The sequence below is a fragment of the Antechinus flavipes genome, chromosome 5, assembly GCF_016432865.1.
Source record: "Antechinus flavipes isolate AdamAnt ecotype Samford, QLD, Australia chromosome 5, AdamAnt_v2, whole genome shotgun sequence".
In the NCBI taxonomy this organism is placed as follows: Eukaryota; Metazoa; Chordata; class Mammalia; order Dasyuromorphia; family Dasyuridae; genus Antechinus; species Antechinus flavipes.
The window spans coordinates 23,534,952-23,547,808 of record NC_067402.1 but is presented as its reverse complement, the minus strand read 5'-3'; the positions used below and the strand labels follow the sequence as shown (position 1 = coordinate 23,547,808).

Below are 12,857 nucleotides of genomic sequence, written 5' to 3'. Positions count from 1 at the left end.
TAACATGTATCAGTGATTCTTTTCAGGTTTTTTCTGAGAGCATACTGCTTATAATTTCTTATTATAAAATAGTATTCCATCAAAATTATATACAATACAATAACGTTTTTAGCCATTCCACAATTGATGGACGTTCCCTCTGTTTCCAATTCTTTGCCAACATTAAAAAAGCTACCATAAATATTTTTGTACGTATAGGTACTTTTTCCTCTTTTTCAAATCTCTTTGGGGTACAGATATAGTAGTAGTATTACTTGATTAAAGGGTATGGGTGTTTTTATGACTCTTTAGCCACAGTTTCAAATTGCTCTATAGAATTGTTGAATCAGTGTGCAAAGTGCATTTGTGTTTCTACTCTCTCAAAGCACTCCAAGACTTTTCCCTTTCCCTTTCTGTTATTAAGTAATTTGATAGGTTTGGAGTGTTAGCTCAGATTTTTTTCTAATTTGTATTTTATTAATAGTGATTTTTGAGCATTTTTTTTCACATGATAACAGGTAGCTTTGGTTATTTTGTCTCAAACTGTCATTCATTTCCTTTAATCATTTATCTAGTGAAAAAGTCTCTTATATTTTATAAATTAGACTCATTTCTCTATATATATGAGGAATGAAATATTTTTCAGAGAATATTGTTGTTAATGTTGTTTACAGTTATGATTTCTGTACATTTCACTCCATTCTGTTTTCCCCATTTATGTCACTCTTTCCCCTTTCACCCTGTACATGCTCAAAATCATTTTACTTCTGTCTTTTACTTCCATCAATCTATCCTCTTTTCTTTTGTGCATACTCTTTATCCCCTTTCGCTTTCTTCCTACTTTCTTGTAGAGTAAGATAGACTTTTTTCCAATGAGATCTTTCACATTTTCTTATTTTTTCCTTCTTTTGATTTTTTTTCAGTTTTTGTTGATGTTTCAATAAAGTTATTAGCTTCTACTTATACAATTCTAATTTTTTAAAACATTTTTTCAGTGAGCTTTTGTAGTTACTTTTTCATTTTACCAGTTCTGCTTTTCAAGATATTCTTCTCTTTACTTCTTTTAATAACTTAGGCTAATTTGTTTTTAAGGTGTTATTTTCTTTAGCGTCTTTTTTGGCCCTCCTTTAGCAAACTTGTTACTTTTTTCCCTGATTTTCTTGTATCACTCTTTTCTCTTTCAATTTCCCTCTTCTACTTGTCTTACTTCATTAAAAAGTCTTTTTTTGAGCTCTTTCATGACCTGAGGCCAATTCATGTTTTTCATTGAGGTTTATTCAGTAGTTTTGATTGTGTGGCGTTCTGAATGTGTGTTCTAATCTTTTTTGTCACCATAGTAATTTTCTCTTGTTTGCCAGAATTTTTGTCTTGTTTGCTTGTCTGGTTTATTTCTTGACTTTTAACTCTTTGCTAATGCTTCTAAGATGGAAGGTGTACTTTCCAAGTTTCAGGATTTTAGAGCTGGTTCCAAGGTGTCTATAAGTTTTCAGTTCTTCCAAAGTGATATGATCTAAGGAAAGTTGTGTTTACTATTGTGTTTACTTACTGTCCTGTGCTTTTGTCTCTAAGGAAACATATGCACTCTTTTCTGTCCTTCAACTGTGATTGGTGTCTCTGTTCCCCTGAAGATACCAGCTCTGGTGTGTTTGTGCCCCTCCTAACTCCAGGACTACCACCTAGGACTGCAACCCAGATTTTAGCATGGGCAGTGTGACAAAGCCTTGCCACTAGGACCAACAGCATGACCCCTTATAATCTCTTTCTCTTCAGTTGTCTGACACCCTTAGCAAGATCTGGAAGCTGCTGTTGCCATTTCTGATTTAGTGGCTCCTAAAAGCTGCTTTTATTTTTCTGGGGTATGGTCTGTGCTAGAACTGGGAATGGAACACCATTCCCAGCTGTCAGTGACAGAATTTTCCTGCTGACTTTCTAAGTTGTCTCAGGCTTAAAAATTGTTATTTGTGGATTCTACCACTCCCAGATTTGGTTTGAAGCATTGTTTTAAATGTATTTGCAGGAGAACATAGGAGAGATCAGGGGAGTCCCTGCTTTTTCTTTGTTATCTTGGTTCTATCTACCTTCTCATAATATTCTTGTGAAGAGCATAGAAAGTTAATGACTGGACAATAACACAATTAAGAAGATTTCAAAACTTGTTAGGTGATTAGATTCACAGAATCATCACTGATAGTCCATTGTTAATCACGTCAGGAATAGCAGAGTGTCCCATGGATCTGTGCACTGGTAAACATTTTTATCATTGATCTGAATAAAACCATAAGTGACATGGTTATCGCACTTGCAGGGGGCATGATGCTGGCAGGGATCACAAATTCACTGAGTCAGGATCCAAAGGAATCTTGAGATGCTAGAACTGTAGGTTGTTATTTTTCTTAGAATAACATAAAATTCAGGGTACAAATACAAAGTCTTGAGTCTACATACAAAGAACTTTGCAAGTATAAAATGACCAAATGTTTGATGAGAGAGCATTTCTTTCCCCTGGGGATCTAGTCAACTACAAGCTCAAAATAACTGTAATATGGCAGTCAAAAAAGGGAGCGCCATGTTAGGCTACATTAAATAAAATATGCATCATTTCTAGGAGAAGGGAGAAATCATCCCATTCCACTCTGCCCTCATTAAACTTAAGGAAATTCTAATGTTCATTTTAGGAAAGTATCCAGAGGAAGATAATGGGGATGCGGAAGGGCCTTGAGGATCCATTAGATGATAATGGGTTGAAGGAACTAGGAAGAAAAAGAAGAGAAAGAAAAGGAGGAGAAAGCTATACTAAAGTATTTGAAAGGCTTTTACTTGAAAGACAAATTAGATTTGTTCTGTTTGACCCATAACCTCAGAATCAGGACAACTTAATGAAAGTAGAAAAAAAAATCAGATGAAGGCTGTTGTCACTGAAAATCTCCTTTTTTTTTTTTTTCCCTGAGGCAATTGGAGTTAAGGGACTTTCCCAAGATCACACAGCTAGGAAGTATTAAATGTCTGGGACTGGATTTGAACTCAAGTCTTCCTGATTTGAGGGACAGCACTCTTTCCACTGCACCATCTAGCTGCCCTATTGATGAGAGCTGTCCAAAAATGTGTTGGAGTACCTAGAATGGTACTGGGTTTCTTCTTGGAGATTTTTAAGCAATAGGTTAGATGACTTTGATATGAAATTCAATCAAATTTCCTTGAATTTAATTAATTTATTGCTTTTCATTTACGCACTTGCTATTCAAATATTATTTTCTCCTTATGTGCATGTTTGTTTCCTGAAAATAAGGATTATTTCATTCATTATGTTTATATTTCAAAATCCCATTATAGTTTCTGGTATATTGTTGATTGATTGGTTGATTATCTATTGGAGATGGTTATATTAACTAGCTCTTGAGATCCCTTCCAACTTTCAAACTCTGTGATTCTGTGCTATGGCAAGCATGAGAGATTTATGACTCTTTCCAAACTAACACATAACAAACAAATAATTATACTATAAATGCAAATGTCACAACATCCCTGAGAATCCAAAGAAATCCAAACTGTGTGTGAAAAGGAAGAAGCGCATATCGTGCCTGTCATCCTGTTTACTGTGAGAGTTGTCCTTAGGATGCTTTCAATGAGTCTTCAGAAGCTAAGCCTGCATGCCCATACTAACATTCAGTTACATAAAATCACTCATCTTAATCCCCTGGGTAGGAGTCTGCTGAAGAAGACACAAAAGAATAATATCAAAATAGCAACATGTCCTGGTTCCGTTTTTCACCTCCATTAAACATAAAGATATACCGGTAATAGTAACAACAATAAGAATAAGGAAGTAGAGGGACATAAAAGAGAACTAGTCTCAAAATCAGGAAGAACTAGATTTAAGTCCCACTTCTGACACATACTAGCTATGTAACTTTGGGAAGTCATTTAACCTCTCAGTGCTCTAGGAAGCTCACTAAGACAATAAATTGCAGAAAACCTGGAGATCTACATTGATCAAGGGGATTTTCTTCCCTAGGAGTTCTCTATACTAAGGAAATACAAGTCTATATTGATGAGGATGAAGAGGACGAGGATGATGATAATTTCAGGAAATTTGCAAAGAAAGCATTCCCAAACCAGTACTTTTATTCAACTAAAAATTGCAATCACTCAGAAATGCTCTTCAAAAATTAAATGCAAAAGAATAATATCAACATAGTTCCTTGTCTCTAGACTGACTTTAAACAAGATAAAAAGAATTATTTTCTATAAAATTTTCTGTAAAATCTGTAATATAAAAATTTTCTATAACAATAGCAATAGCTGACATTTATATAGTCTAGTAAGAAATGCAAAGTATTTTATTAATGTATTTGATCCTCACTATAACATGTGATAAAGAGGCTACAGTAATCCTTTTTTGGTTTGTTTTTAAATGACGAAATGGGGGATCAGAGAGCTCATGAATTGCTTGGGCTCCCACCGTTAATATGTACCTATGGTAGAATTTGAATTCAGGTCTTCCTGATTCCAAACCCAGTGCTCTAGTTAGGACACTGGGCTGTTTCTCTTTCTATGTATACATCAATTAACTTGGAACTTTAAAAATGTTTCCAAAAATATAGCCTATTCCCAGGTAGAGTTCAAGAGAATAAGAACTAAAGTCACAACAGAAACACAATTATAGAATGTACAGAAGCAACGAAAGCAAAGCAAACAGTGAGTTAGAGTACAGCTACTGTGTCTATCACCCATAATTAATTGCAAGCATGATATACATTAATTATAGTGCACAGCATACCCAAATGTTACAACTGTCATGGAGAAGCATTGCTATTCTATTTCAGTGAGCATTTCTAAGAATTCGTATCTCCTAAGAAATATATGTTCTTTCAGATCATTAGCCTCTGGTGTATGTTCATCTTAAGGTTATCCATAAAATATCTTTAATATTTTCAATTTGTACTCTCTCATGGGTTTGCTGCACCATATTTCTGTCTTTATTTGAGTCTTTTAACAAAATCTAGTTGTCCATCATGTAAAAGAGGTTACTTTTCTTTTCCCTAAAAACCTTGCTCACGTATGCCCTGAAGGTATTTTCTCTTTTCCACCCTTATTTCTCTTTTTTTTTTCCTTTGTCCCATTTTTGTCACTCTACTATCTTCTGCTCCTTCTTCTGTCTTTAATTTACATTTCAAATTTCTGATAAGGCCTGGCCCAGTAGAGATTTTAATTAAAATTCAGAAAATGTGTAATGAGTAAAAGAACTTATTTTCTTTCATTTTCACCTTGTTCACTAGGTGGCCCTTCTTTTTATTCTCTTTCTTCAGCCTTAGAAACAAAAGTCTTTTCAATTCTCCTTTTCTTCTCTCTTTCTCTCCTCCTCCTCCTTTTCCTCTTCTTCATTTTCTTCTTTGTTTCCTCCTTTGTTTTTCTTTTCTCCTTCTTCCTTATCTGTCTTCTCTTCCTCTTCCTTCTTTTCTTCCTCCTCCTTCTTCTCTTCTCCTCCTCCTCTTGCTGTTTTGTTTTGATATTTGTGTTCCCAGAATCTGGCACAAAACTTCAGTCTCACCTGTCATACATCCTTAGTAAATGTTTTAGAAATTATAAGTACATACTTAGTAAATGTTTTAGAAATGAAATAAAAATATCCCTGAATAAAGGAGTTATTTTTCTTTTAATTTCCATAGAGTACTCAAACTGTATTCTAATATTAGCTTCTTGAAGTTGTTCAATACCTCCAATTCTAACCTAATGCATCAACGCCCATTTCCCCTTCCCCACTCATGCTAATGACAATGGCATCAACTTTTTTTTTTCCCTAATTGAGTTTTTGGGACACTCAGCCTTTGAAACAGAACTAATTTGAAGTATTATCTATTTGACAAAACAGTTCTTTTCCCGGGAGACACTGACAAGTGCTTTCTTCTAAAACAATATCAGTCTGTACTGTAGATATTTCAGCAAAAGGGTACTGAGCAAGCACAATCAAGCCATCTCTCTGTGCTTCTTTATGCTTCCTTAGGCAAAGAATAAATAATGGAATGATCTTAGCAGTATAGGAGTGATATTTCTTAGCCTTGCTTTCATATAAATAATGTTGATGACGACGACGATGATGTTGGTGTTGATGATGGTGATGGTGATGGTGGTGATGACAGTGATGATGATGATGATGAAGGCAGTGGTGGTCATGGTGGTAATGATGGTGATAGTTAACATTTACAAATCATTTTAAAATTGGAAATGACTTTCTATACCTTACCTCATTTGATCATCTTAACCATGTTTTGAGGAAGATGCTATTATTAACCCCATTTTATAGAAACAGTGGGAAAAAAAGAAAGCAGAGAAGGGGGATATTAGGCACTTTGGGCCTTCTTCCGATTTCTGCCGTTCCTTTTAAGGGGAGAAGAAAAGGATTCAGACAATCTGAAATCCCCATTTTCAGGAGAGCAGCCAGACCCCGACAGTCCGCTATGTTCCTTAATCTTATCCTAGCCAACTCTTCCATTTTTTGGTTATTGCATTCTAGGGAAAGCAATAGTCAATTTGCACAGAAGGGAGAGGGAAGCAAGAACGTTCCTATAATTGAAAATGTCACCTTTACAGGCATCACTAAACCATATCTCATTTTTAGACGATGGAATTGTGTTGAAACTGGAGAAAACTGTTTGCGATCCTATCCATTTCAATTAGTCTTGGCACTTTGTGATCCAGACTCACTCCAAACAGAAAGATGTGATGTTCTCTTTTTACCTAGTAAATCTGCCCCCTTTCGTAAAAAATCCTAGGGAAGATGATCACAGGTGGATCAAGGTATCCAGATAGAACAGTAGGAACAGGGATTGAGTAGAGATTTGGAAGGTCTGGATTTCAATCCTGCTTCTGACACTTAGCTGTATAGCCAAGTTAGGTAAAACTCTCTCAGACTCAGTTTCTTCTATAAAATGGGCATAAAATACCCCCTATGTCCTAGGGGTGTTGCAAGGCTCAAATGAGGTAATGTATAAAAAGTACTTTGCAAACCACAGATTGTAGCCCCATATAAATGCTAACGATTGCTCCAGGAGTTCATATTACTGAGTCTGGTCTGACTGCGGATGGCTAGAATTCTTTTGACATGCTATTTCTTTTTTCTTGATAGTCTAGCTCCACGGTGAGAACATACCAAAACAGTAAATCCAGAGTGACCATGAGTCCCGGCTTCAGCTCCCAGTGGAACAGCAGCCAACCTGCTTGGAACAGCTATACCTTTCCAAGAGCAAGCTTGCACTACCAGTCCCATGCCAGCTACACCTACTGTGCTGGACACCCTGCCGTAAGTCACTGACTTTTTGGACATGTGTGCATGGTGCGTGCGTGTGTGTGTGTGTGTGTGTGTGTGTGTGTGTAATTGGTATTGTTCCTTCAAAAGGAAAGACATTTTCTGGTTCAGTGTCTAGCCATTTGTGGATCCTTCCACTTCCATCCATTATCTCAAAGTCAAGAGGATGTAAATTGAATGTTTTTTAGAACAAACACTTTCTTTTTTTTTTTCCTTAAAGGAAAATGCTTAAATGTTTAAATGAAATGACCTCTCTGAAAAGTGTCTGACCTTTAATGTGAAATCATTGCTGAAAAGATGCCGAAGGGATGGCCTGGGAGGGGAAGGTTAGGAGTGGAAGTTAGCTGTGTAATTACCTGTTTCTAGATTTACTTTCCTCTGTCCCTCCAGGCCATTGCTTAGGTAATGAGCAGATCACTTCTGTATTTATTTGTGTGTTAGAGCCTTGGAAAAGGCACAGAGGAGTCTGTTAGACTTGGGGGGGACGAACTCTGATGTCACAGAAGACCCTCCTGATATTCGTTTATCCATGATCAATACCAAATGTGTCAGCCTTTCAGGACAAGGTGAAGAGCTGACCCTTGTGGGTTATTAATATAAATAGTTATAAAAAATTAATATAAATAAAATAAATATATAAATGGCACAGCGTAGACTACATGTTGTAATCTGACAGTGGTGGAAGGTTCATGATGGGAGGGTTCTCAGGATGATATTAAGTCATAATGGAAACCTCGAATACATATCATTGAGTGGCTCCTTCTTCTAGATTCATAATTCACTAAGATGGCTTCCCCGAGCATATAGAACAATAACTAGCTATTTCTATGGCTCCGTCAGTATGTACCAGACTCTGCTTTTTGCTGGATTTTAAGGAAACAAAAAGGACAAAAGCAGTCTTCATCCTTAAAAAAGGTTACATTCTAGTGGGGAAGAAAAGAAATGAGGGTTTAGATGTGATGGATTGATAGATAGATAGATAGATAGATAGATAGATAGATAGATAGATCAATCTATGTATATATGTGTGTAGCTCTCTATCAAAATCTATATCTAGATTATACATATATAACACACATGTAGATGTGTATGTATTATGCACATATATGCCTGTATACTCATGTATACCTCTCTATATATTTACACAAGTATTGTAAATAAACAATTAAAAAATGTATGCACATATGAATACCCACAATATCCATGTGTATGTATAAAATATAACACACTGTAAATATATGTATATATAAGTATGTGAATGCCCATACATGTACATCAACACCCAATAGAGGGAAGGCAATCTCAAAGGGAAGGAACTGGCAATTGAAAGAACCAGGAAAGGACTCAGAGTAGGTGAGTTGTGCAAGAAGGGTGGGGGGGGACGACTAAGAGATATACTAAGTGTGAAGAGTATCACAAGGATTTGGAGTGTTCACTCCAAGAGCATGGAGATGAGAAAGAGAGCAGCATATCTGGGGATCTGTCTACTGTAGATGGATTATATGTGGAAGAGAGTAAGGAAATATACAAGGGAACAGATGATGAAAAGATTTAAATAACAAAAATAGGAGTTTATATTTGATATAGTTGATCCTATAGGGAATAGGGAGTTTATTAGAAAAGATGGGAATGATATGGTCATACTTATGCTTTAGAAAAATCCCTTTTGTACTTAGAGGAGGATGGAGCAGAATAGGAAGGGACAAGTCAGGAAGATTAATTAGAAGACTGTTGGAAGAGTTCAGGTGAGAAGTGATACGTTAACAGGGAGGGAAATATTTCCATTTAGGGGGCCATCACCAAGAGGAGAAAGTGTGCCTTAAGGTAAAGCCCCAGTGGTCCTGCCCTACTTTTAACTCTGAGATGGCCCTTCAAAAATAAACAAAGACCAGAGATATTTGTAAAGTCAGAGCCATCCTATCTGTTGTTTAGAGATTAAGTTCATAACCCTGTTTAAAAGAGCAATGCCTTGAAATAAATTTGAGGTGGCTTTAACTAATGAACAATCTTTATTAAGCTACTTTAGTATATAAAATGATCAGCTAATTGTTTGCTAAGCCATTCCATATCTTTCTCTGAATTCCATTTTCTCACTAGAGATGATGAGGTTGGTGACCTTGCTTTGTGTTTATGAATATACCCTAAGGCAGGAGGTTTTACCCTGGGGTACCGTGAACTTAAAAAAAAAAAAGATAAATATATTTCAATAGAAAAATAGTTTTTTGTAACACTATGAATTTTATTTCATGCATGTAAGCTTTTCTAAGAAGGGGTCCATAGGCATTTCCCTATTGCCAAAGGGGTTCACAACACATTAAAAGTTAAGAATCCCTGCCCTAAGGCTGCCCATGTCAGCAAGTCATGGCTGCTGCTATTTTTCACCGCTGTGCCATCCTCATCCACTTCAATGTCAAGAATAACCGAGTGATGACATATCAAATAAAAATCACTCCAACTGAATATTATTAGAAATGCATATGTTATATTCTTAGAGTTGCATTTGAATTTTCCTACAAAATCCATGACTTAAAAGCATTCACTTCTAAGAAACTGGGCTAATTATAGAATTTACAAACTGGGGATAATTACACTCTGTCTAGCCAAGCTGAAATGATTTCATCCTCAAGGTAGATTCTTATTAAACATTTGTCCTTGTCATGGCATGGGCTTCAGTTCTACCTATTGGGACTAAACTCTAGCAGTAAAAGGGGAAATAAAAGTTAAGACCACGTTTTTAAAATGACCCTGAATGCTACTCTTTCAGATTTAGCATGCTTTCAGGAAAAAAAAAATATTTTTAATAGTTGATTGTAATTTTCACTCGACCTTTCTGAGTCTTGACTTCATCTATTACTCTTGAAGATATAACTAGTGGGTCTCTGAGGTCCCTTTCCACACCAGTATTTATGATCTCAGATTCATAGAATTTTCAAATGAACTTGCATTTATTTGAAATTAAGTAGCTGCGAGGAATGAAATGATTTGCCCAAGATCACACAGCTAGTGTCAGAGGCCAGAGCTGAACTAATGAAAGTGAGCTAATGAACTAATTAAAGTGGGATATTATAAAGAAAAACTAATGAACTAATGCCTGACTCCATGTTGAGCACTCTATCCACTGAGCCACCTAACTACGCAAGAAGAAACCTTAGAGATCATTTAGTTTAGAGGTCTCTAAGTGGCCATAGTAGAATCAAGTCCTTTTGTGAACATCCAGAGGAGTGGAAGGTGTGTCCCAATGGTTCTCTAATTCTTTTGAAGTTCTGCCTTTATTATAAAGCCTGGGCCCTGGTACTTTCATTTGCTAGTGATCTCTCTTGTCCCAAATTACATTTTATTCTTATATCAATGTACAAGTTCTTACTCTGCCCAAAGTAGAATGTAGACCCACTCACAGAAGGAACATGTTTTGGGGGGAGTGATTAGTTTATTTTGCACGTGTACCCTACCCACTTGAAAAGGTCCTTGGCAAATAACAGGTATTAAAATAATAATCATCATCATGATGATCATTATTAAATAACATTTATATAGTACTTACTATGTGTCAGGCTCTATGCAAATCACTTTACAATTAATATTCCATGTGATCCTGATAACAACCCTGGAAGGTGGATGTTATTATTATCCTCATTTTATTACAGATGAAGAAACTGAGGCAGACAGAAGTTCAGTGGCTTGCTCAGGCTCATGGTAGCTAGTAATATCTGAAGTGAATTTGAATTTAGGTTTTCCTGATTCCAGCTCTTATACTCTCTCCCGGCACCATTGAATCCAATTTCTTAAAAATGACTGGTTTTTCGAACTACAACTGCTTTTTAAAATATCCAGTTTGGTGTTCCCATCTCTCATTTTTCCTATGCTGACCTCTCTCCCCAAACGTCTTTTCTGAACTAGTTTGATGTCTACAATCTGGGTCAATTCACAGTAGCTGTCACAGTGAATAATTGCTTTGATGGATTGGTCAGTGTGGTGTGTTCACATCATCCAAAAAAACTCTTGACCAGAACATTGGTAGGAGATGAAGCTGCTGAAGCAATATATCAGTAGGAGCCCAGAAAAGATTTTCCTGGCCCTAAATTTCTCCCCTGATCTACTGTGACAGCTGAATTTTCTACCATTTCCTTCACTTCTCAATTAATATTCTTCTTCCCTAATAACGTTCCGTGGCTTTGAATCATAATAATCTGCCGTTTCAGAATTAAAAATATGGAAGACTTAAGCTGGTAGACTATGTTACCCATGCTAACTCTGGAATAACAAGAACTTTTAAAAATCCTAAAGGAGGTCAAAAGATCAGATGGCAGGAAGGAAAGACTAGGGATTAGTGGAAATCCAGGAGGGCTAATTATCTTCCAAGAGAAAAAACGAACAAAAGAAAAAGTATGTGGTATTCTAGGCAACCCCCACTATAGGCTCTATGGAAAAACATGGCCAACAGTAATAGAAAGCATTCTAAACATGGAGTCATAGGATGTGAGTTCAAATCCCAGATCTGACACTTACTCTCTCTCAGAAGAGTTCTTTAGCTATAAATTGAGAACTTCTAGATACACAGTTATCCCTTTTATGTTGGGGAGTTTGGGGGATGCAGTGCTCTCATTTTCTGGAAAATCCACATAAAAATCTTTGGCCCTCCTTTTATACCAGAGAAATTGGAATTATTATGTAATTAAAAGATAAAACATATCAATATTATACAATTGTATAGGTTTCTGGATTTTTGAACTTTTTTCTGTGTTGTTCTTCACCTTCGTGTGTTTGCAGCTTCTACAAAACTCCCCAAAATTCTCATTTAATTTCTTACACTGATTCATATATTGAAACACAATGGGAAAAGTTAAATATGGAAGGGACTACTATATTACCTCTGAAATCCTTCCCAGCCAAGTTTTAAGGGCCTCCAATCCTAAATCATGGAATGGTCATGATTTGCATTGAAAGAGCACCGGCTTGAAGAAATCAGAGTTTTTGAAAATTAATATTCTTCTCCCATTCCCTAATCTATATTTACCAAGCTTTCTTTCAGTCCCTTAGGGAATGCTCTCAATGGCTTGACAAGGAATGATAATGGATTAATTGACTAAATGAATGAATCCCTAAGAGTTTCCAAGAAGTATAATACTTTAAAACCAGTTGAAAGAAAGGCCTCCAAGAATATGGGATATTGTAAAGAATGATGGAAGAGACTACCATGATGTGGCAGCACGCAGAGTGTTTCAAGTATTTTCTTCTAATACATGGAGTGCTGGATTTGGAGTAAGGAAAAACTGGGTCTGAATCCTTTCTCCTACATTTGCTAGATCTGTGATTCTGGGAAAATCACTCATCCTCTTTGGCCTCAGTTTGTTCAAATATAAGAATGGGGATGAGAATAAATATATTTCTCACCTTGTAGGGTTTTATGAAACCCAAATGAGTTAATGTACATAAGTCCCTGTATAATAATATAATTCTAGGATTCTAGAGTCATAGATTGAGATCACAGAGGTGCAAAGTAAATTTAGAGATCATTTGAACCAAACCTCTCTTTTTATAAAAGCAGAAATAGACTCAGAGAGGTAAAATCACTGAG

At 36.1% G+C, this 12,857-nt stretch overlaps 1 protein-coding gene across 10 annotated transcripts in view; it reads left to right on the top strand.

Annotated features, from left to right (window-relative positions):
• Positions 1–12,857, top strand: part of RBMS3 (RNA binding motif single stranded interacting protein 3) — a 1,470,243-nt gene that overhangs the window by 646,291 nt on the left and 811,095 nt on the right. For all 10 annotated transcript variants that reach the window (XM_052001746.1, XM_052001747.1, XM_052001755.1 and 7 more), the window contains one exon: positions 7,103–7,276. In XM_052001746.1, coding sequence (XP_051857706.1) covers positions 7,103–7,276 — 174 coding nt within the window. The remainder of the gene's footprint in view (positions 1–7,102; positions 7,277–12,857) is intronic.